General features: G+C 54.7%; 1 protein-coding gene across 7 annotated transcripts in view; it reads right to left on the bottom strand.

Moving 5' to 3' along the window:
* Nucleotides 1–24,609, bottom strand: part of CACNA1B (calcium voltage-gated channel subunit alpha1 B) — a 167,086-nt gene that overhangs the window by 99,803 nt on the left and 42,674 nt on the right. For all 7 annotated transcript variants that reach the window (XM_056132892.1, XM_056132893.1, XM_056132895.1 and 4 more), the window contains exons 11-17: nucleotides 22,684–22,893; nucleotides 20,835–20,947; nucleotides 14,519–14,631; nucleotides 11,937–12,068; nucleotides 11,534–11,606; nucleotides 4,436–4,553; nucleotides 2,348–2,415 (exon numbers count right to left, since the gene is read on the bottom strand). In XM_056132892.1, the coding sequence (XP_055988867.1) occupies nucleotides 2,348–2,415; nucleotides 4,436–4,553; nucleotides 11,534–11,606; nucleotides 11,937–12,068; nucleotides 14,519–14,631; nucleotides 20,835–20,947; nucleotides 22,684–22,893 (827 nt within the window). The remainder of the gene's footprint in view (nucleotides 1–2,347; nucleotides 2,416–4,435; nucleotides 4,554–11,533; nucleotides 11,607–11,936; nucleotides 12,069–14,518; nucleotides 14,632–20,834; nucleotides 20,948–22,683; nucleotides 22,894–24,609) is intronic.

Raw genomic sequence — 24,609 nt, 5'->3', positions numbered from 1 at the left:
ACCCCAATCTCCACTCAGTGCACTGTTGGTTATTAACCCCAAGTGTTTTAGGCTTCATCAGTAAACTGCCCCATTATCTTTCCCCAGAGAAGCTTACAGTGCTCTTACAAACACCCCCAATGCCCTGAGTTTATCTTTAACCTTTCCTTTGTGCTTCACATTACCCCAAGTCAATCTTGGTTCCTTATAAGTCAAAATTTCTGGGGTTCTGTATTTGTAGTGAATTTCTTGCTTTTCTATTTCCTCTACAGTCTTCATATTTTACTATAGAGCAATGTTCTTTCCTTAACAAAGAAAGACCATTAATGCTGTGCTCCTAATACTTGGGAGTTGATTGACTGAAATATATATACTCCTAGGCAGATATTATAATTACTTGACTCAGGCTTCGATTGCCATAGTTCCCAACACCCCACAAAGGGAGGTCCTACTATGGGACTGGGATTGGCCCAGGGCTAGCAGCAAAGTTACCCCGGCTTTTTGGGTCATACCCAGCGATGCACAGGGATTACTCCTGACTTATGCACTCAGGAATTACTCCCAGCGGTGCTCGGGTAACCATATGGGATGCTAGGAATCGAACCCGGGTCGGCCACATACAAGGCAAACACCCTACTCACTGTGCTCTTGCTCTAGCCCCAGTATCACGTTCTTTCTGCAAGCTGTTATGACTTAAGAGATAGGACCCCCATGGGGAAAGACAAGCTGAACTGGCCTGAGGACTTAGTCTGAGATTTTATGGTAAAAGCCTTGCTTGCCCTTGGAGCCCAGAGAACTGAGTTTTGGAATCTATATCTTTTACTGTGTTTATTCAAATAACTGCAAGTATTAATAAGAAGTAAACTTAATTGTTTAATGTCTACAATTAAAGGGAAAGACAAAAGCAATATAGATGTCCCTGGGAGACAGAACATCTCCTTGAGTTAATCCCCCAAGAGAACTGCCTTCACTGAAACGCTTTACCTCGGTAAAAGATCAACCACACCTGCTTGCAGTCCCACACCTCAGACCCACTCAGATGTTCTATAAGTGTGCCAGCAGCTCTACATTAAAGGGGCCATTTTGACCATCAGTCTGTGGTCCCCCGTTTCTTTGTTCCTCTACTGAGGAAGCCTGGGGAGGCAGCTCCCGGCTACCAAACGCACACATCGCGTACCCACATTTGAAACTCACAGTGCACCACTGGGAGGCTGCCCCCAATCCTCACTTTCAGAGCCAGATGATGCTGTTTTAGTGTGAATAACAGAAAGAGGGGGCCAGGTTGTTATGCCCTTAGGGTCTGCTGGCTAGTCCAGGCGATAAGACAGCCTCCACGATGCCAGCAGTGAGCACAGAGGGACCACCAGTGTTTAGGGACATGGGCCAGCCCTGCTTCAAAGGCAGCAAACAGAGCAAGGAGGGGTCAGGCCCTCAGAGGGAAGAGCAGGGCTGAGCAAGAGCAACGCAAGGGAGCGTGTGGGCTGTGCCTGCACCTGGGCACTCCTGAGACTGGAAGGACACCCGCATGGCAACACTGGCAGTGAAGCCATAGCACTGGCACCCTCAGATTCTGCCCCAGGCCAGGGTGTGCACATGCCCGGAGACAGCACACATGCAAGGTCCTGCACAGGCTGTGCCTCATCTCACACAGCTGGAGAGGTAGCATCGTCCCCCACACAGGAGACGGCTGGTCCAAGCATAAGCCTGAGGCTGAGAGAGCAGACAGGCCGGTCACGCTGCCCAAGACTGTGGGGGAGATGGCAAGCAGGGGGCTGTGTCACTCTCTCAGAAACCACAGGGGAAGGCATGTGAGATCACATCCCCCACTGGGCTCAGGAATAAAAGATGAGCATTAGATATGCCTGCTGGGCAGTGCCTGGAGAATGGACTGCCCGCTGTGCCCTGCTGAGCCCTGCTCTGCCCTGCTCTGCCCCTCTGTGCCCTGCTGTGCAGAGCAGAGCTGCTCCCCCTGGCTCCTGCCTGCCGGCATCTGAGGCGTGGGCCTCACTGCGGCTGTGTTCCCAAGAGCCCGACCCACACACCCCTTTACCCAAAACGGATGCCATAACCCACTTCACACGGCCACATGGGCAGTGCAACTCATGTCTCTAACCCCGCCACTTCAAGGGCTCTCTCACTGACAGTACTCAAACTCCTCTTCCTGTTTGCCCTTCCAAGGACCAAGACCCGTTTTCTTGGAGCCATGTGCGTAGTCATGTACCTCCTGCTTCCTCAGCCCCTGCTCCCAACCAAGCACAGGGACTCTGCTTTCTGGGATCCTGAAACACCAGACAGCCCTTGGCATGGCTCTTTAGCTTCCAAAGTGACATGTCCAACCCAGGCCGCAGGTGGCATTCCTACAGCATACCTTTGTCAGCTCCTGAGCATTGGCGAGGTTGTCCACGGCGATGGCCAGAAAGACATTCAGTAAAGTATCTGGTTGGCCCAGCTAAGGAAGGGAACATTTTATTCCCCATGCCCTCCCACAGGCCATGACCCTACACCCTCCATGCCCTCCCACAGGCTATGACCCTCACCCCCCACGTCCTCCCACAGGCCACAGTGTCCCCCCTGTCCCTGAAGTCCCAGAGTTGGCAGCCTGCAAATGCTGTTCAGACCTATACCTGCAGTGCCCCCCACATGCACTTTGGATGCCTGAAGCCTTGTGCACCTGTATGCATGTGCCTTGCTGCACCATACATGTCTAAACCTGCACTCACCTGTGTGCCCAGTCTCAGGCCACCCACATTCCTAATGCCCAAGGGATCCTTCCTTCTACCTTGCTCTGTAGCGCTTGTGGCCAGGCCTCAGCTTGGATGCACATTGGGCTCGCCTACTTAGCCTCAGAGGGAGCACCTGGGCAGCTCCAAGACCTTTCTCCCCCGTTTCCTGTGGGAGAAGCCTCCCACAAGCACCTTCAACTCACAGAGGCTGCTCCTAGGACTCAGCAGTAGTTCTGGGGCAGAGCCCGCCTAGGACAGACTGAAGCCTTAGGGAGCCCATGAGCAGTACTGGGTGCCAGGGACAGACTGCACAGTGCCCTGCAGCTTGTCCTGCCACTAAGCCTCAGGCCAGGCTACAAGCCCCTGTTGTGATCCCCACCCAGAAGTAAGGAAATGCAGGTTGAGCCATTGAGCCATGCAGTCCAGTTGTCTCCCCACACTTTCAGCTCCAGCCCCTGCCAACTGCCACCAGCCTCTTCTGACACTCCCCCTTGGCTGCCCCCCTGGCCTCAGTGCACTGGGCTCCACCCGCACTACTCCAGCCCTCCCCAGACCGCTAGATCCCTGAGTTCTGAGTCCCTGGCCCAGCTAATCTCATCAGATGTTGAACTGCATCACTGGCCTGGGGTCTCTCTCCACGTCAGCAGAACCCCCGTGTCAGGACAGCCCAAGCGTGGTCCTTGGCCAGTATCCTGGCAGGGCAGAGTCCCCTCACCACACCATGGGCTGTGGGGCCCCAGCACCTCTCATGCTCCAGGGCTGGCCTTCCTGTGCCCACAGAGCGGACTGAGATCCCACCCCTCAGTCTCTGGCCAGAGAGTCACATGGATGAGAAGGCCCAGGAACCAACATGACTGGTTAAGTGTACAGCCGGGTCCATGGTGACCAGCTGGGACACTCCCCCATGCCTCACAACAGGCTCTTCCCTCTGACAAGGCCGCCCCCTCCCACGGTCCTCACCTCTCTGCAGTAACCCCCCCCCATACATATGCACACATACGTATGTGCATGTACACACACACATATGCATAAGCACACATGCCTGCCTCACAGCCTCCTGTGGCCAGTCCCCACCTAGGACCCAGGAGTAGCCAAGCCTGCCACAGGGCCGAGAGGAGCTCAGTTGGAGAGGGTGGGAGGGAAGGAGGCAGAACACTGAAGCTGTGGTGGTGCAGGTGGAGAACTCAGAGCCCAGCAGGACGGCACCTGGCGGCCGGCAGCCAGGGCAGGAGAAAGCTGCTCAAGGGGAAAACAGCTTCCCTCCAGGCTCTTGGGGTGCTCTCGCCAAAGTCCAAGGCTCTCCAGGTCACAGCACCTGAGCCAGGCCAGGGAGCCTGGGCGCACATGACTGGAAGGAATCCTGGCTCCAGCAGGGAGGAGTCTAAGAATCTGAGACTGGGCCAAACTTCCCCGACTCTCCTGCAGCGCCTGTCCCTTGGCACCTCCCACAGAAAACTTTCTTTCGCACTGCTCTACATTCTCCCGGGGCTGGAGGGTTCCCAAACCCACTGCCAAACTTCTGAATAAACCTAAGTGAAGAGAGCAACCACTGCCCTCGATGTTTGACACACACCCTCACAGCACTCTGGACCTGCCGCTCCCTCTCAGCACAGTCCTGCTCCCGTCAGCCTGGACCAAACTCTTCAACCCCCCTGACCCCCACCGCCCAGTGCCCCTGGAGTAGAGGAGCCAGGCCACGCACTGTCCTGTGGCACGGGCAAAGAGAAGGATACAGTTTCCAAACAGCGTCAGGACGATGAAGTAGAAGGAGGAGAACATGCCTTTGCTGACTCCTCCCTGCGATTCGATCCCGTGATACATGACAGCGTTCCAATCCTCCCCCGTCAGGATCTGTGGGGAGAGCCCCGAGGCGGGGATGCCTGGCTCTGCATCCTGTTGCTTTTATTTTTGCTTTTTGGATCACACCCGGCGATGCACAGGGGCTGCTCCTGGCTCAGGCACTCAGGAGCTACTCCTGGTGGTGCTCGGAGAACCATATGGGATGCTGGGAATCAAACCCGGGTAGGCCGTGTGCAAGGCAAACGCCCTCCTCACTGTGCTATCGCTCCAGCCCCCTTGGCTCTGCATCCTGCACCCGCATATTTCTCCCCCCAGGAGCTCCCCCACCCATACACATACCTTACACACCCCCACACTACATACACTCACCCAACCCATATACACGTAACTTACACCCCATATATATATACCTCACACTAGATACTCACCCCACACCCCATATACCGTACACCACACACACCCACAGTAAACACTCACCCTAGATACACATGCCCACAACCCTTATATATACACCCCACACCCCATACACATATATCCTATTACATATACCCCACACTACATACACTTTACACACTCCCCTCCACACCCCATATATACATACCCTACAGTCCCAAATTATATAGACCCACATGCACTCACATCCTACAGACACACACCTCACACTACACTCACTCTACAACCATATACACATTCCCCCACATTAGCTACACCCATGTTAGACACCCCACACTATATACACTTTACATATCCTCACACATCCATACCCCTACCCCACACATACCCCACATACATTCATATCTTACATACACAAACCCCATACCACATACACCCCCACTCCATATACACACCATACCTTTCCACACTTACATACCACCCCACATATACCTATAGCCCATATATACCTCACATGCACCCCAAACCCCATATACCTCACATATACCCCATTCCACATATACCTCTACACTTACGTACACCACATACCCTACACACACACACACACACACACACACACACACACACACACACACATTCCATACATAGCCCCCTGCACACTGACATAAAGCTGCATACCTCATACACCCCACATATGCCCTTGTATCTCAATTACCACATATACATCCTTGCACCCCCACATCCACCCACCATTGCTGGAGGAAGCATCTCTCCCACTGTCCCCTATTCTCAGGTGAGGCCAGGGGAAGTGTGCCTCTCCCACTGTGCAGGTCCCCTACACACAGAAGGGCCTTGACTCTGCTTTCCAGTGGGGCCAGGCATAGCGGTGCTCGGGCCTATCCCTGGCTCTGTATGAGTGACCCCTCCCCCCCCCACTGGTAAGCATTGCTGGCGACCAGGGAACCCTACATGGTGTCAGGGATTAGAACCAGGGTCACAACCACTGCAGTTGCAATGCAAGGCTGGTGCCTTCCCTCCCCAGTACTAACTCTCTGGCCCAAACTTCAGAGATTTCTTTCTTGGTGTGCACAGCTTTTATTACTCCTATGAATGAGGTCTTTCTCTTGAATCAAATTTCTGACTAAGCCTGTTGCTCTATACAAAAAGCTAGGACTGGGTGTCATGTCTCATGTTCAGCAACCCCTGCAAAGGGTCTCTGCCTCTTCTTCCTGTGACTTGCTGACCCTTGGCTGTGGCTGCCCTATCCCCTGCCCTGGCTGCACCCGAAACTTCCACGGGTCTGCAAGGGACTGAGCACCGCTCCCAGGGCCAGCAGCGAGACACACTCCACAGGCAGGGCTTAAATTGGGGTCAGCAGGGGTAGGTCTGCACTCTGACTCACCACCGGCCTTCCTGACTGCACTGGGCCCAAGCAGAGCTAGGGACACACAGCCAGGACTTGCTACAGAACTTTTCTTGTCCAAGAGCCCACTCAAACCAGAAGCTGGTCTGGACACTCGGCCAGCTGGCAGCAGTAACATGCACATGTGGGGAGGCTGTGGTTCTGAGATGCTGGGAGCGCATTACAATGGTCACCATGAAAGGGACATCATGACATGCCCCATTCTCTGAGCCCACCTGCTTACTAGGGCCAATGAGCATCACAGCATCCAGTAAAGGGCCAGTGCCCCACCCTGCAGAAGGTCACCAGGAACTGAGTGTGACCCTGAGCTTGAAGCAGAGTCACCCTGGGTGGACAGTGATGGGCCTTTCTGGCCTGCATGTGGGCAGCAGACCACATCATTGGTCTTCGCTTTCAGGATGCGCAGATCAGGCCTCAAGCATTATTATTGCTCAAGCCCTGAACCTTCATCTGGGCAGAGACATCCTCTCTGGCTACAGACTGCTCACCATCCAAGATCCGTGTCCACTGCCCAGGCCAAGCAGTGAACCTCAGAGAGTGATCCTCCAGCACCAGACTGCCACATAGGGAAAATGTCTGCTTTTCTATGCAGACGCCAAGCTGTTGGGGCTCTCACAGGCTGCCCACACTCCATCAAGCCTTGTCCAGCAGAACTTCTGCCAGCGGCTACCCTGTCTCCACAAGGAGCAATCTGCAGAATGGTCAGGGATCCTGGGCCTGGGCCACCAACTTAAAGCCCCCAACTTAAACTGGAGCCCTGATAGGCAAAAGCTTCAACTCTGTCTGGGCTCAGTGATGCCTTGGTCTCCTGGGCTCAACGTCAGCTCAAAACCAGGGTCCAAAAACCCTCAATAGGCTGATTCCTCTTCCCAGGTTTTAGCCACCACACCAAAAGTTAAAGAACAGACAACTTGGGCAGTATAGCGGTTGCCCTCCTCATGGGAACCTGCTCGCCCCGCTCAGATTGGAGCAAGAGGCCTTGACTGCCAAGTCAGACTTCTGCTTACTCGACCTCAAACTTTCAAATCAGGAGTGAGCAAGCCTGCACCATTTGCAGGGTCACAAGGATGCACTGCATCACACTGCAGCAAGTGCTGTTTCTGAGCATTACGGGAGCCTCTTGGTCTGCATAGTAAAGCCCAATGTCCCTCTCACCCACCCTGGTGCACTCAATGCCTAGCGTGGTGCTCAGAGTGGGGTCTGGCCGAGCAGAAGCCCTCCCAGGACACTGGGCCACCCTGTGACCCACTGCTCATCAGCTGATAGCCACAAGTCTCCTGGACTCTTCTGAGGATGACTGGTTTCATGACACTCCCACTCCACTTTCAGACCATAAATTGAGAACCTTTCCCTGGAAGTCTCAGCGTTTCTTACTCAATTTCTGGACCACATCTCAGTCAGTTCAGCAACCAAACAACAGGGAAATGAACCCATTTGTCCACATCTTCTCCAAACGTGGATAGTGCTAGATTTCTGAAATTCAATTAGAGGAATGGGCGGTGATGAGGTCACTCTGTGGGTGGAGAGGGAAGGGAGTGGGTTGTCGCTGTGGGACTGGTGCCCTGGACTTGACAAAATACTGGTCATGATGTTTACGTGCTTTCACCAGCCTGAGCCCAGAGTCCTCTCCCCACGCTCCTCTTTGCCCTTCCCGACCTGTTCTTTCCCATGAACAGGGTTCTAGTTCACTCATGTTACTTCCTCCTCTTCCATGGGATTGGAATTACATATGGGTAATATGTTTCTGTGGGTAATTTTCTCTACAGTCTGTGCTTCTTTGATCCTCTTTATAAAGGTCTCTTGTCTTGCATTACTGACGTTCCCCTCTGTATGTACTTTGAAAATTCCCACTTGTTTTCACAATCATATCTAATCCACCTACACTGACGTCCAGATCAGGTGCTTTTCATGTGCTTCTCTCCAATGACTGGCTGGTCTGCTCTCGCCATGTGCAATGAGAACATGCACTTCAGAGCTTTCCAAAGATTTGCCTCTACCATTGACATTCTTCCTTCTTAATCCTGATTCTTCCCTTGTTCCACTGCACTAAAACTAGCATGACCTGAGTTTGATCTGAGCCTCTAAGAAAAGACAAGGTGGACATCTGTGCCACAGTCACACCTGCCAGTCCCCCACACTAACACTGAGCAGACATTGCCAACCTTATTTGACTGGCCCTCTCCCCATGAGGAGACTGGGCTTTTTCCAGAGTTCCAGTGTATTCACGGCCATTGTCTTTTTCCTCTTTGATCTGCTGAAATAAGGAAGTACATTAGCAGACAGTGAGAACCCTTTCGGAATTCTAAGAGCTCAGCCAACCATGAAGAGAATCTCTGAGCAAATTCAAAGCTGAATGGAGAGCATTTCCTCAGGGTGTTTGCCTCTATGTTTGAAACTTCATTTTCCTATCTTGTCCTTGTGTCTTTTTTTCATAACTGGCCTTTCTAGTCTCATAAAATGGGCTGGGAGTTTTCCTTCTTATCATTTTCAGGATACCCTACACAATTCCAGTCATCTGCTTCTAGTTCATTTGCGAAAACATCTGAAACAGTGAGAGGTGGGTAGTTTTGATCATGGAACACCCAATTCTTGCTTTGGTCAGTGTGCTGCCAGTTCTCTGATCACCACAATATAGGATATATGAACACTGCTATACCGACAGGGCTTTGAGTGGGAATGCCCTTACGCTTGGTTCCGCCACACAGTAAATCACAGGTGTGTGGGTCAGAAGCTTGGAGATGATAGGGACTGTCCTCGGTGCTATTGTTACTCCCCATAGCCTTCTGCCATGGGTGCTCAGAAGCCTCCTTCACACTGGTATTCTTTTTTCTCCCCTTACAGTTCCTTTACTTATGTTGTTTGTTGTAATGACCAGGGTCACACACATGCTTGCTGTTAATACTCACAAATACTCACATATTCTGGTTGTGGTGCTCACACACTTGGCCACATTCATTAAACAAGGTGCTTACAATTGATTCCAGTGTTCACCAGCAGGGGTATGAGGTTGGGGGAGGCTGGTCACACAGCTTCACAAGGCACATTAGCACTCACACACATGCTTTCCAGAGGGCGCTGTGGCACTCACACACATGCTCTCTAGGGGCGCTGTGGTGCTCACACAATGCTCTCTAAGGGGCGCTGTGGCACTCACACATGCTCTCTAAGGGGCGCTGTGGCACTCACACACGGTCTCTAGGGGACGCTGTGGTACTCACACACATGGTCACTAGGTGACGCTGCTCACACACATGCACACTAGGGGGCACTGCGCCACTCACACACGTGCACACTAGGGGGCACTGCGCCACTCACACACATGCGCACTAGGGGGCACTGCGGCGTGTGTGTGTGTGTGTGTGTGTGTGTGTGTGTGTGTGCGCGCGCGCGCACACACACACACACACTTGCTAGGAGTCACATCCCCTGCGGTGCTGGTCCACAGTGCTCTCCGGGTTTTCAGCAGAGCTGCCTGGGCCAGGCTAGGCATGGGGGCACGGGTGAACTTGGGGTTTCTCAGCCCTGAGCCAGCTCGGGCCCTAAGCATATTCTCTGTAGACTCTCAGGGTAGCGGTCACGGCTTCTCGCTCACCCAGTCTACAGGAGGAACACAGCTGTTCCTGCCTCGGAGCTGCTCTGGACTCAGGGAGCCTTGTGGCTAGGCAGGCACCCTTCCCACAGCTGGCGGGGTTTCCCATCCTCCAGGCCAGGCAGTTGCCGCCCCTCTCAGAGAGCCCAGCAAGCAACTGAGAGTATCTCCCCGCACAGCAAAGCCTGGCAAGCTACCCGTGACGTATTCAACATGCTAAACACAGTAACAAGTCTCACAATGGAGACATTACTGGGCCCGCTGGAGCAAATTGATGAACAGGAGGACAGTGACAGTGAGTGACTCTTGGTGTTAGCCGCCTCAATTCAGAGGCTCCTGCCCTCCACAGCCTTCTGCCATGTGCTCTTTCCCCAAGCCTGGGCCTCAGCACTGAGCTGCCGGACACTGCCTGAGTGGCTCTGTCGGGTGAGCTTCCCTCTCACTGAGGAGCTGTGGGCACCTCCGTGGGTCGGCCACGTCCGGAGCAGAGTTGAGGAGGGGACCCCCCATGCACAATGGCCTGTGTCCCCTCCTCAGAGCCCCCCAGCCTCCTCGGCCTCCCAGGCTTCCTGGAGCTGAGCCGGTTGGCTGGTCCCTGGGCAAAGCTCCTCCTCCGACCCACCAGAAGAAGCTTGTCAGGGGAAGGGAGAGCCACAGCCCAGTCCTCCTGCCCAGAAAATCCCAGGGACAATCACTCAGAGACCTGGGTCAGTGGCATACACTGGTCCAGCAGAGAGGAGCATGGCATCAGCATATCAGGAACCCGAGGAGGGGAGAAGCCCGAGGGAGCCCAAGTGAGGCCACAGAGGGCGCAGAACAGGCCAGGTGGGTAGCCAGCAGCGGGCGTGATGGTGACAAGCATCACACTTTCAGCCCAGGCTGCCGGAGAAGGCTAGTTCAGGTGGAGAGGTCTGCTGAGGCTCCGTTCCTATCAGAGCGTCAGACACCGGGAGACCTGACACAGATAGTGGGCTGCACTGTGGCCAGGAGTAGGGTGGGTAGCCCTGGAGGTCAGTAGCCCATGAGTGTAACTACTGGGCTCCCTGAGAGTCAGCAAGAGTGAAATGCCCATCCCCTGGACAAGTGTCCAAGGTTTTCTGGGACAGAAATGTCTGGGCTTGTCTCATCCATGAGGCCATATACAGGAGCAGGGCAGAGCCCTGTGGCCACCCACAAGAACCCTCCAAAGGAAGCCTTTAAAGAGCAGGAGTCTCGGCCTGCAGATAGATCTAGTGCTCCCAGCTGAGAAGCAGGGCATGCAGGACGGCTGAGTGGCTGTCTTTTGTTCTCCAAGGACACAGAGCTGGGCAGCAGGGTCCAGGGCCGAGGAGATGAGTTGGCAGCTTTGTCCCGGAAGCTTCCCCAGATCCTCGGGGTAACCCCACATGCCTCCTGACATAGTCCCCCCTGGTCAGACGCCAGGTCCCATCCAGTCACCACAGATGTGACCCTGCCCTCCTAGCCACCCACTGGGGGACCCACGCAATGAGGCCTACACAGTGGAAACTGTTGCATGGACAGTGTGTATGGGTGGTTCTGAGGCACTGTGGTGGGGTCAGCACGAAACTGCCTTCCAGTCCCAGGAATGCAGAGGAGGCCAGAAAAGGCCGAGGACCAGAGCCTTACCTGGAAGACAGTGAGGATGGCGGCCGGGAAGGTATCAAAATTGGTTGTAGGAGTCTCTTCTCTAAAGTTGAACCTGGAAAATTAAAAAGGTTTTCCTTTTTTTTATTTAGGTTCAGGAATCACACTAGGCAGTGCTCGGGGCTTACTCCTGGCTCTGCACTCAGGGGTTGCTCCTGGTGGGCTCAGACAACCACATAGGGTGTTGGGGATAGAGTCTGGCTGGCCATGCGCAAGGCAAGTGCCTTTCCCACAGTCCTACCGCTCTGGCCCCAAAGGTTTTCCTCTTTAAGCCGCTGCTATGCAGTGCCCTCTTGACCTGCAGGGAGGGTGAGCTAGGCATGGCCTGGTCCTGCCAGCTGCACACCCCACCTCCCTAGCCTCACGCCCCATCTGGGTCACTTACTGCCCCCCAAACAGCTGCATGCCCAGCAGAGCGAAGACCACGATGAAGAGGAAGAGCAGGAAGAGAAGGCTGATGATGGACTTCATGGAGTTGAGCAGAGATACCACCAAGTTCCGCAGGGAGTTCCAGTACCTGTGGTGGGGACATGCAGGGGTGCCCAGACAGACTCAGCTGCCTCCCCCCCAACTCTCTCCTCTTACCCGTAAAGCCTCACATGCAAGTCTCCAGTTCCAGGCCCACTTTCCTGCACCCACCATGTGAGGTCCAGTAACCAGCAGACCGCATGGCTACAGGACTAGCCCTCACTCTCCCACACCTGCACCTGACCCCCATCCTCAGGCCGCCCAGTCCAGCTCTTGCAGTGTCATCCCCAGAGCCCATGCCAACACTGCAGGGAGGGCCAGAGAAGTCATCATCAGCCACCAGGACCAGAAGCAGCATGGAACAAGGCCCACGTCGGTCGCAGGGCTGTGCTCCCTTGAGCAGGTAACCCCAACTCCCAGACAGCTTCTCCACCCTAGGGGGCATGGCAGTGGGTGTGGGGTGCAGCACTCCAGACTTCAGATGTTCCCTGAATGCTAGAACCTGTGCTTCTACCTAAGGCTCCTAGAGGCCAAAACAGGGCTCTCTCATCTAGGGCAGGGCCCCACACCCAACCCTCACTGCTGGCAGCTCCGTGACAGGCAGCTTCTGCAGGCTGCCTGACTGTGTGCCCCCCCAGGGCCCTGAAGGTGGGCCTGTCAAAACAGGGTCCCCAGGCTGGGCCCAAACCCCATCAGCAAGGTCCCCAGGATGGGCCCAGGCCTCATCAATAGGGTCCCGAGGGTGGGACCTTACAGGCCCCCATTAGCCCAGAGTCCCAGGATGACCTCAGTCCCCCATCAGCCCAGTCATGGGGACCTGGTGGCCTGAGCACAAGCAGCAATGCCTTGTGCATGTTCCAGAAACTTCCTGTCCCTCCTTTCACCCTGGACCAGAGTGATGGCAGGGACACTCACTTGGGCGGCCACCTTCTCACTGGAATCCTGTGCTTATGCCTCTCCTTATAACAGTTTCAGGGTTCAAAGAGGGTTCTGGAAAGATTTCTGGGACCTTCAGGGTCTGGCCCCCACTCATCCCAGGAGGAAACTGCCAAGACCCTAAGGCCCCCACCTGGAGAAGACAACCCAGTGGTTCCAACCTGTTCCCTGCCCACAAGCCTCTCACAGCACCCAACCACGTGGGATGCTGGCCCCCAGTCAACCCCACAACACTCTGACAAAACCACTACTGATGCAGACAGCACAACTGATGCAGCTGAGAAAAGCCAGGTTCTGAGAAGTAATCTCATAGCCTGGGGTCCTGAGCCCATGCTGGCTGGGGTTCCTGCAGGCACCCAGAGCCTGGCATGACAGCACTCAGTGGATTCGCGGTGACATCAACCTCCAGTGCTGTGCATGCACAGTAGAGCTGGGTGCAGAGAGCAGAAAAGGGAGCAGAGCTCAGTGCAGAGAGCAGAGAGTAGAGGCAGTGCAGAGGAGAGAGAGAGAGAGAGAGAGAGAGAGAGAGAGAGAGAGAGAGAGAGAGAGAGAGAGAAAGCAGAGTCCAGTGCAGAGATCAGAGCAGAGAGCAAAGAGCAGAGCAGAGAGCAGAGCAGAGCACAGAGTAGAGAGCAGAGAGCAGAGAGCAGAGCAGAGAGCAGCACAGAGCAGAGAGCAGAGCAGAGCAGAGAACAGAGAACAGAACAGAGCAGAGCAGAGAGCAGAGGGCAAAGCAGAGAACAGAGCAGAGCAGAGCCCAATGCAGAGTCCGTGCCGGGTGTGGTGCAGAACAGAGGGTGTTGCTGAGCACAGGGCCCAGGGTGCCTTCTCAGTCTGCACCTGACGCCCCACACCCACCACCTCCTAGGCCACCTGCACCTGGCCTCTCTGTGGCCAGTGGAATGACTGGCGTGAGGGACACAGAAAGAAGTGGTGAGACAAAGCTAAAGAGACTAAAGTCACATCACTGTGGCTCAGAGAGGGCAGCACTGGACATAAGGGGAAGGACACAGGGGCGGGAGGACACTGGGGGGAAGAGGATATGGGGGAGAGGACACATGGGGAGCACATGGAGAGAGGAGGACACGGGAGAAGGACAGCAGGGAGGAGGAATGTGGGGGGAGGACACTGCAGGGGGAAGGACATCAGGGAGGAAGGACGTGGGGTGAACGTGCCAGGCTGACTCATTCAGGGCAGTGGAGGAGCAAGGCTGGCCTCTCCCTCTCTATGACCAGAGCTGCAGGAGGTGAGAAACTGCCCTCTGAGGAGCTTTTCTGCATTAACTTTGAGGGTAGGAAGATCCTTCAAGAGGGGGCAGGGTGAGGCCCTGGGGCAAGTCTTGTGACAACACTAGGGTGGAGGGGGTAGCTCCGAGGGGCGGGGATGGACAGGGCAGTGCTGGAGTGGCACCTGGGGAGGCAGATGCATGACTGATTTCTGTCACTGACCCCAGGGCCCCAGACCCTGAGCACAAGAACAGCCCCTCTGCTTCCTCCAAGGCCCAGTCTGCGTGTTGGCCACCCACCCCACTGTCCCCTGCCCCAGAGTCCAGGGGTGACCTACTTTGTGACCTTAAAAATCCTCAGCAAGCGGAGGGCTCGCAGCACACTGATCCCAAAGGAGGTGCCTGGCTTGATGGCGGCCCAGACCACTTCAAAGATGCTCCCCACAATGACCTGCAAGAGAGGTGAGGTCAGCCGTGGGGAATGTGCACACACCTCTGCATGTACCTGCACACTTCTACGTGCACCTGCACACACCCGCATGCACACCTCTGCATGGTTCTACACACCTGCACACACATTTCTGCACACACTTGCACACTTTTACACGCATCTGTGCATATCTGCATGCACCTGCACACATGCCTCCATATGTCCCTACATGCTTCTATACACACCTGCACACAAATCTCTGCACACACACCTCCACATACATCTTCATGCATGCCTGCACACAAACATGCACCCGGACACCTCTGCATGTACCTACATTGGTCTGCACATACCTACACACCTCTGCTTGCATCTGTACAGGAACCTGCACTCCTCTGTAAGCACCCCTCTGCACGCACCTGCACACCTCTGCACACCTGCACTCATCTACATGCACCTATGCACATCTGCAGGCACCTGTACATGCACCTGCAGTCTTCTGTACACATCTGCATTCCTCTGTCCACACACTGGTACACCTCTGCACATACCTACACTCATCTGCGTCTATCTGCACTCCTCTGCACACACGTGGACATGCAACTGCACTCCTCTGCATGGCACACATGTGCTACAAAATGTGCCAGTGCATTGACCTGTCTGCCTGCAGCTGTAGCCTAGAAAGGCGACTCCAGGCATAGCCTCATGCTGAGTTCCACAGTTTTGGGGGAAAGATTGCAGAGCTCCCAGCACCCACCCCACCACACCAGGACATGGAGAGGCCTGAAGCTTGGGACCTCTGAAACCCCCACAACACTCAGTGCTTTATCACAGCCGAGTCTCCACTGGGTCAGGCAACTGAGCATCTGCCTCCTCAGGAAACCTCTCCATCCCGGCCCACTGCTCTGATTCAGGGTCCTGAAATGGCACACACGTCCTGTTCTCCCTGGACAGGCACCAGCATGCCCCAGAGCAGACAGTGGCACCTGTCCTCTACGGGGCTGGGGGACAGGAAAGTCAGACAGCCTCGACCCTCCTGCTCCTCACATGGGCTCTACAGGGGGCCACAGACAATGTCAAGATGAGGGTGCTGGAAGGACAGCACGGCCTCACCAGACTCCCAACATGACCATCCTGGTCTCTGTGCCATCCCCACAGCCTGACATACTCAATCAAGACCTCTGATGTTGGCACCACCAGCTGCCCCTAGCTCCACCAAACCAACTGCGTCATTTCACACAAACTGGAGCATATGACCTTGATGGTTTCACCCAGTAGCTGCCCTGGACACTGGCTGGGCTGCTGTATCACAAGCCAGCAATGGCACACCTGTGACTGCCCTTGAAATGTCCTCCAGAGGCATCAGAAGACCTGGTGGCACCAGCCCAGCTGCCCTGATCAGCAACAGCAGCTTTTCTCTGCGCTAACACATCAGCCTGGTCAGCCGGGAAGGACAGCCGGGTCTCTACTGACACTCCTCATGGCCTCAGAGTTCCTGTCATCTCCACACTAACACATCAGCCTGGTTAACTCCCAGGAAGCAGAAGGAGTCCTGCTGTGCAGGCTGGAGGCCTTGTGCTATCGAGCCTATGTGGTAAAGCAGCTCAGACACTTCACTTTCTTACATGCGCTTGAACACTTGGCAGGCATGTTCTTACAAGTGGCAGCTGCGTGACAACTGTCTGGAACAAGTCTCTGGGCCATTCCTGGCTTGCTCCTCTGCTCAGACACAATAACTGCCCAATGAGGCCTCTACATGCTCCAGAGAAAGGGAGTGTCCCACACTTCACACTCTGAAGGGACGTTTAGTGAAAAAGCCAGGCCAGAAACTGAGACAGGCCCAGAGCTGCGTAAACCAAAAATTGGGCTGAGCCGTTAGCCAGCCGTTAGCCAACCCGTTAGCCAGGGTGCAAAGGAAAGTTCTGGAAAGAAATGGAAAGTGCTGCTGCCATGGGCATGCAAATGATCAAAAAAAAAGGGGGGGGGGGGGGACAGAGGACTTTGAGCAGGAGGACAGCTGCGCGATCTGGGCAAAAGCCCAATCCAGCCCTTACAGGCCCTGAAGCCACAGCCTCATCACAGTGAGGCCCTGACTCTCGTCCTTCCATGAAGGCTGAGAGAGCAGAGGAGGCTGCAGAAGAAAAGTCTGAAGCAGCTTAGGCTGGTTCCTGGGAATGAAGGGAAGGGCTGTCTCCATAACATCAGGGTACCAGGGGAGGCAGCCCGGACTGACAGAGAGGCCGCAACAAACTCTCTGAAAGATCTGGCTGGTATCAGTGATTAGCAAGAGACTCTCTGTGTATACCACTGATTCCCAAAATGGGGAGCACTGTCCCCTGGGGTGCTGGAATTAACACCAGAAGGGTGTTAATAGTTGCAAAGACAATTGGGGAGAGGGGCTTTCTGTGGGCTTGCTTAGATAAGGTAGATTTCCAGAAGGGCACTAAGTAATTCTTTTGAAAAGGGGGCAGTAGGATCTGGGACCTTCTGGAGTAGATGAACTGACCCTCTACTAAAACAGGTGTGGAGGGGCTTGAGCAGTAGCACAGCAGGTAGGGCGTCTGCCTTGCACGTGACCGACCTGGGTTCGATTCCCAGTATCCCGTATGGTACCCCGAGCACCACCAGAAGTAATTCCTAAGTGAAGAGCCAGAAGTAACCCCTGTGCATCGCCGGGTGTGACCCAAAAAAAGCAAAAAATAAAATAAAATAGGTGTGGAAGAGTTTCGTAACTGAAGACAAGTTAATGCCAGAAATGTTTTTTCCAAGTATTAGGGATCTCTTCCATACAAAAGTGTTCCAGCCCTCCGATTAATCTCTCTGGCCCCACCAATGCCTAACTTTAGAGCTTCCACTTACAAGACAGGCAGGGGCAAATGCAGCTGTACCTTGAAGGAAAGCTATTGCTCATTCACAGTTTGAAATGCCGAGGAACCCCAGGGAAGGGGCCAGGGCCAGATACAATCCAGAGGTGAGGACATGTCCCTTGCATGCAGCTGCAGCTGGGAAAATGGTTCAAATCTTGGCACTGCATATGGTCCCCCAAGCACCACCAAATGTGGCCCCTGACCACAGAACAAGAGTGATCCTAGATCCTAGAGCATCTCCTTGGAAGGAAAGAATGATGCTAAATCAGCCCTAAAACTGGCCCTAATTGTACATAGATAATAAAGCCTGGATAAGAACACATTTGCTTACATGGCTTACTAAGAATTATTTTTGGCAGAGGAATCACACCTGGTGATCCTCAGGGGTTACTTCTAGCTCTGCACTCAGGAATTACTCCTGGCATTGCTTGGGAGACCATGCGTATGGCAAACACCCTACCCATTGTACCATCGCTCTGGCCCCTCGCTAAGGATTTTATTTTATTTTTTTGTTTATTTTTATTTTTTGGCTCTTTGGGTCACACCCAGCAATGCACAGAGATTGCTCCTCGCTTTGCACTCAAGAATTATTCCTGCCAGTGCTCAGGGGACCATATGGGATGCTGGGAATCAAACTCGGATCGGCCACGTGCAAGGCAAATGCCCTACCCGCTGTACTATCACTCCAGCCCCTCGCTAAGGATTTTAAGCCATGGTTAAGATCTAAAATCCTTTCTAAAGGATGCTATAGATATACTTTTGCTGAAATGACAATAAAGGGTTTAAAATAGTAGAGGGCTGGAGAATTGACTCAAAGGACTGGAGCACAAGCTTTGCACACAGGAGTGCTGGATTTGACCCCCGGCACAGTATGGTTCCTCTGACACCCCCAAAAGCTTTTCTACCACTCCATCAGTCAACAGCACCAACACAGAGCAATACACCCCCAACACGACCACTAGTGTTGAAGCCACCAAGGAAGTTGTGCTGCTTGTTGAACTCAGAGGCAGCAATGAGGTCACAATGGTGCCTCCCCTGCACCCAGGGTGGGTGCTGACACTGATGGGTGCAGCCTGGATCCTGGCACTGAGCACTGCTAAGGAGGTTTAAAAAAAAAAAAGAAAAAAAGATTAGTGCTAGCTCCCAAAAGGCCAGAGAGTTAGCACTTTTCAACACTAAGGCATTTTCAGTGAGGCAGACACAGCTTTTGTGCATGACGCCATGTGGCTTAACCCACCACAACATCATGCAAAAATCGCTTTGTGTTCCAGGACTCGCCGAGACCTCCAATCCCCACTGTGTACTCACAGTGGAGAGACTCTGAGGGAGTACAGATAACAAAAAGACCAAAGGCAGAGTCTCACACCACTGCCAATCCCACCCTCTGGCACTTAGCCTGGCACTGGCCTCAGGAAGCAGTCAGCACTCCAGGACCAAGTGTGCTGATCAGGGCCCTCCACAGGAAGGGGACACAGTGGGGAGGTGAGATGGCCAGTGACCACCAAGAGGGAAGAACATCTTGTGAAGTTCTCAAAGGTCTTCACAGCTTGGTTTGAAAAGGAGAATCCCCAAGAGTCCCTATGTGGCACTGGCAGGAAGCAGGTGAGAGAACCGTCCTACTGGCTGGACCTGTTACCTCTCCCAAAACAGGAAAGATGATGCTGAGGTCAGACCAGAAGCCCAGAGGGGGCCTCAGGCCTTAGGGACTCCCAGTGCTCGCCGGTTGAGCTCCAATGTGCCCTTGTGAGCAGAGGGCCTTTGCCCGGCCACCCTGGAGTATCTGCCACATGGAGTGGGTGATGATCAGCCATCCACGGCCCTGACCTGAATGTTGAACAGATAACTAATGTGGGAAAAAAGCTCCAAGGAGCTGGTAGGCAATGAGAGCATTTTATTTGGGCAAGGAAGGAGCATGGAGGGTGTGAGGGCATACACAGGGGAGGGTGCATCCTGCCTCTGATGGCCCCAGTGGCCCTGCCTCCTGGTGTCCATTCTGGTGTACAGGTGGCTAGCAAAGTTTTTTTTTAATGGCAAAACTGATCAGCATTGATTCTGAGGCTATCCTGTGCTCCTTCCTGGGTGTCTGGGGGCTCCTCACGCAAGCACCCTATCCTCAGTGCTTCCATGTAGTCTGCAACCAGGACACAAGATCGGCTGGAACCACCGTGCCTGAGGAGCAGGCTGGTCTTCTGTACTCTACCAACATCCCTGCAATAACGCAGCCTTCCCAGCCTGACCCACTGTGGAATGACTCACATCTAGACCTCACCTGGATCACAACTCACGTTCAGTTACACACCTGGCCCCTGGCCCACAGAAATGGAGATAACAGAGTGCTGCGTTAAGCTGATAAACCTTAGAAAAATGGGTCAGTTTAGGTGTGATTATTGCCATGCCCTGAGCCCAGTTAGTTCCAACCAGAAGCACATCTACAAGGTGGCGTGTCTGACTCGCGTGCCCCCCGCCCCCCGCATCTGTCAACTGTGTGGCCCTGACTCGGGGGGTACCTGAGCAGTAGGTCTCTCCTGCACACAGGTGTGAAGCCATCACCTTGGGGCCAGTAGACGTGGGTTCCAACATTGTTCCCCTAAACACTGCCTGCCTGGGCAGCCTGGGGCCAATCCGAGTCTTCAGATACTCATCTATAAAGTGAGAGTCACATGCCGCTGACAAGAACAACACCTGTTCCCCTAACTGCAGCGCCCAGCTCACAGGAGAGGGGCTGAAGACAGACTGTTTTCAGGTGGAGCTTTACTTCTGCCTGAGGCCAGGTTTCTTTTCAGCAGCTGAGACTGCACAGCTATAGTGCACTGGGACTCTGCAGGGCAAGTGCTCCCTGTCCTGAGACTCTGGGGGAGTTACTGCTCCTTGTTTTGAGACTCTGTGGGGGTGAGTACTCCCTGCACTGTGACTCTGCAGGGTGAGTGCTCCCTGCACTGAGGCATCCACTTCCTTCAGGGCCTGAGCAGGTCCTATCAGCCGTCAGAGACACCCTGTGCTGGTAGGCAACCTGAGCACTCAGTTTGGCCTGGCAAGTGACCCTGGCCCTGGGCCCAGTTCCCTGAGACTCTGAAACTTTCCCCAGAGTCTTCCCTACAGGGAAGGGGCCCCACTGGGCACACTGCGCCCCTCTGGCCCCTGAGGCTGTTGGGCTGCCTTGGGCTGTCAGTCTCCTTAAGTGCTGCTGGTGCAAGCAGCTTGCCTGGCCACAGGGCAACCCCTACATCAGCATCACCTCCCTGTCTGTGGGCAGCTTTCTGGCCCAACAGCTCCCAGGTGAGTCCAGGTGGGTGTAGCAGAGTGGGGCACTCAGCACATACTCAGACCTGAGGGCTCTCCTGCGGACTGGACACTCACCCCGAAGTCGAAGCAATTGAAGGACGAGCGGAAGTAGCTCCGAGGCCCCAGGCCATACATCTTCAGGGACATCTCTGTGAGGAAGAGGCCCAGGAAGACAAACTCTGCAAAGTCTGGAAGCAGAGAAGAGAGGGTCAGTCACTGTATGCCCTGCCTCAGTGCAACCCCAGCTGCCAACAGCCAAGAAGAAGATGGCAGCTATCATGCAACAAGGTGCATCCCTGCAGTGGCCTCCTGCCAGCCCACCCACCAGGCTGCAGCGGGCCCAACTGCCTCTCCTCAGGACCCCCCAGCATTAGGTTAAGTTTGAACCCTGGCCACGGGGTCTCCCCACTAGCAGAGGGTGTCTCTACCCGGAGCATCCCCGGAGCAGCCAGGACACAGGGTCCATCTGAGTGAGCACACAGGCTCCCTTGGGCACCTACACTTCTGCAGGCCAGCCAGTAGGTGGGCACCCACAGGTCAAGCCCAGGCAGACCACTGGCCAACCCAAGAGTGGTGGGTGTCTGTGAAAATCTTCGCACTCTCCTACTGAAGCGCTGAGCAGGAATCGTTTCAAGATTCGAACCTGTAGCCTCTGACCCTGTGTCCCCAGGCCCAGAGCATCATATGACCAGGACACTAGGAGGAAGGTGTGTTCAGAAGCTGGAGAGCACCAATGGGCACCACTCAGTTGCAGCTTCTGACTAGAAGCGCTGCCAAAGTCAAAGACCTGAACCTGCTCCTCTGTGCCCTGACCGGGCCTTACCCGGCGCCTGACCTGCTCCCCCGGCCTCCCCCCACACGCCCTGACCCGGCCCCTGACCTGTTTGTTCCTCCAGCCTCCCCACCCCCATGCCCTGACCCAGCCCCTGACCTGCTCCCTCAGCCTCCCCCACCACGCCCTGACCCAGCCCCTGACCTGCTCCCCCAGCCTCCCCCCGTGTCCTGACCCAGCCCCTGACCTGCTCCCCCAGCCTCCCCACCCCAGCACCCTGACCCAGCCCCTGAACTGCTCCCCTAGCTTCCCCCCATGCACTGACCCGGCCCTATCCAGGAACCCAGCAGCCTGGCAACAGGACCCCCAAGACAAAGTAGCAGGCCTCACCCACCCAGCAGAGCTCAGGACGTTCCACACCTGAAAGCCCCACAGTCATCCACAATAGCTGGGGACCCCCACCAAGGAGGATCAGACCCCACAGGGGCCACAGATACCTAACGGCTGACCTTGAGCGTGAGCTGGCCAGTGCTCTCAAAGACCTAGGACAGAGGGGCAGACCCCCACCCAGCCCTGCTACCCCAGAAAAGAGGCTTATCCACATGGGTCCTGGGGCCACAAACACACTTCTGCTCTACATTCCAGAATCCTGCTTTAATTGGGGAGTAAGGCTGGGACGCTTGGGGTCAGTGCGTGGGTTGGCATCTGTCCTGTGAGGCCAGGGTTTACCACATGAGGACACTCCCTGTCTCTAAGGGACATGCCCTGGTGTCCCCATTCTCAAGGAACCTGCCCACTCCAACCTTCATTGAACCATGGCCCTCCCCAGCCTTTCACTGACCACTGCCCTCCCCACCTCTCACTGACTACAATCCTCTCTACCTTGCTCCCTGAGTCACGCTAGCACCATCGGGAATCTCAGGAGCTCTGAGGGGACACAGTGATGCATGGCAGATTTCTGTTTCCTAAAATGGGGATCTCCACAGGTATGTCCACATTACTGCGGGCAGTGGGAGCTCGGCCCAGCTACATACACAGCGTATGGTGAGTGTCCACAGCACTGCAGGAGTGGGGCTCAGCCCGCCTACGTACACAGTGCATGGTGAGTGTCCACAGCACTGTGGGCAGTGGGGACCCAGTCCGGCTACGTACACAGTGCAGTGGTTAGCCTCTGCGGCTGGTGGTAGTGCACCATAGCCACACACAGTGTGTTAAGGGCCACGACACACAGCACCACCCAGTAGAAGCTCTGAGCCTTGACCATGCGCCGGATGAAGAAGCGGAACATCTTCTCCTTCCGACGGAAGTATGACGAGCTCTCCGTCTTCCCGCTCTTGAGGCTGGCACGAGTGAAGGGGGACCCTGTGGGAACAGGAAGACTTTCTGAGGGTGGATGGGGACGAGGGATCCTAGCACATGCTCTGTCTCCAGCTCCACTCAACCAGGACCTGGGTCCTCGGGGAGTTCCCAAGGGGACAGTGTTCCCAGGAAGTGTTCCCCAGAAGAACAATGTCCACAGGAGGAGTACTCCCAGAACAGTGTCCCCAGGAGGGATATTCCCAGGTGGACAGTGTCCCCAGAAGAGCTTCAGGCTTTGATATCAGCACTGAGCACACAAATGTACACATATACACGAAATATACACATATGCACGCACACTCATACACACTCCATACCCCAGCAGGCCCTGACCCACCACCCTTCACAAATGGGAATGAGCCCTTGCTCACTTGGGCTTCTGGGTGGAAACAGGCATCCCTGGCCTCCCCGGGAGCTGAATCCTGAAGCCCAGGCAACCCACCTCCATGGGGCCTGGGGGCGCTGCCTGCTTCCAAGTCCCCAGCCCCAGCTCAGCAAGCACAGAGCATCTAGACAGAGATGCTGCTATGGGAGGTAGCGGCGAAGGCCACGAGCCCTCCCTTGGAGAGCCGGCTCAAGCATCACTGAGTCTCATAGCGCCTTGCACGCTCCCACGGACCCCAGTGTACAAGACTGCGTCCCTCATCATCAGCACTGAGCACGCACATACACACACACACACACACTTTACAGACATGCACACACATACATGTGTACCCTCAGTTGAGCCTTACATCATCCACACCAAGCACACACTCCACACCCCAATGCAGAGACCCTGAGTCCAGGCTCCATGTGCAAGGCTGATGCTGAGATGCTCAGAGGACTGAAGCAAGGACAAGTATGGACCCGCAGACAACCACCCGCCCGGGGTGCCAGGAGACGCACACTATATACACACAGCAAGAATGTCCCCTCCCCCAGCCCCAAGTACCCTCAGAATCATCCAGCATGGCCAGGGTGGCTTCCTGGACAGCAGTTAAGTGCTGCCCTGCACAGTCCAGGGCACAGCAGGGACAGCAGGGACAGGCTACCAACTGATCCCCTCCAGCCAGGCTCCTATCTCCAGCAGATGGCCTGTGCCATATTCGCCAACACCCCCGTCTGTGCACATGGTAGGAAGAAACAGCCATGGCCATAGCCCAGGAGAGTGGCCTCTGCTTTTCAAGTCTCTGCTAGATCTAGGCTGAACTCACTCAGCATATATTCTTTAGAACAAAAAAGCCTATTTCAAGAAAAGGTGATTTTTGAGCACGATGGACATGGAGAACTAAACCGACTGGTAGGTGACGCGGTCAGCCTGCATCAGAACAAGCTGGCGGACTGGGCCCTCTGCGTCTGGGTGTGGGCTGTGTGAGTGTGAGTGCATGAGTGTGGAAGCACATAGAAGTATGAGAATATGTGTGAAAGTGTGTATGTGAGAGAGTGCATGCGTGTTCCTGTGTTAGTGAGTATGAATATGTGTATATAACTTGTGTGAGTTATGCAAGAATGTGTGTGAGTGTTGTGACGAGTGTGAAAGTGTGTGTATGTTTGTGTGAAAGTCTGTGGGTATGAATGTGTGTGTGTAGATGTGAGGGCAGGTACGAAAGTGTGTATGTTTTGTGACTGTGAGAGTTGTATGTGTTTGTATGTGCTGTGTTTGTGTGTGTGAAAGTTCATATAAGAGCATGTATGGGTGTGTGTTGTGAATGTGAGTGTGTATGAGAATATGTATGA

This window comes from Sorex fumeus, unplaced genomic scaffold (genome assembly GCF_029834395.1).
Source record: "Sorex fumeus unplaced genomic scaffold, SorFum_2.1 ptg000095l, whole genome shotgun sequence".
Taxonomy (NCBI): Eukaryota; Metazoa; Chordata; class Mammalia; order Eulipotyphla; family Soricidae; genus Sorex; species Sorex fumeus.
The sequence above is the reverse complement of the archived record's forward strand: the minus strand, read 5'-3'. Positions and strand labels throughout refer to the sequence as shown.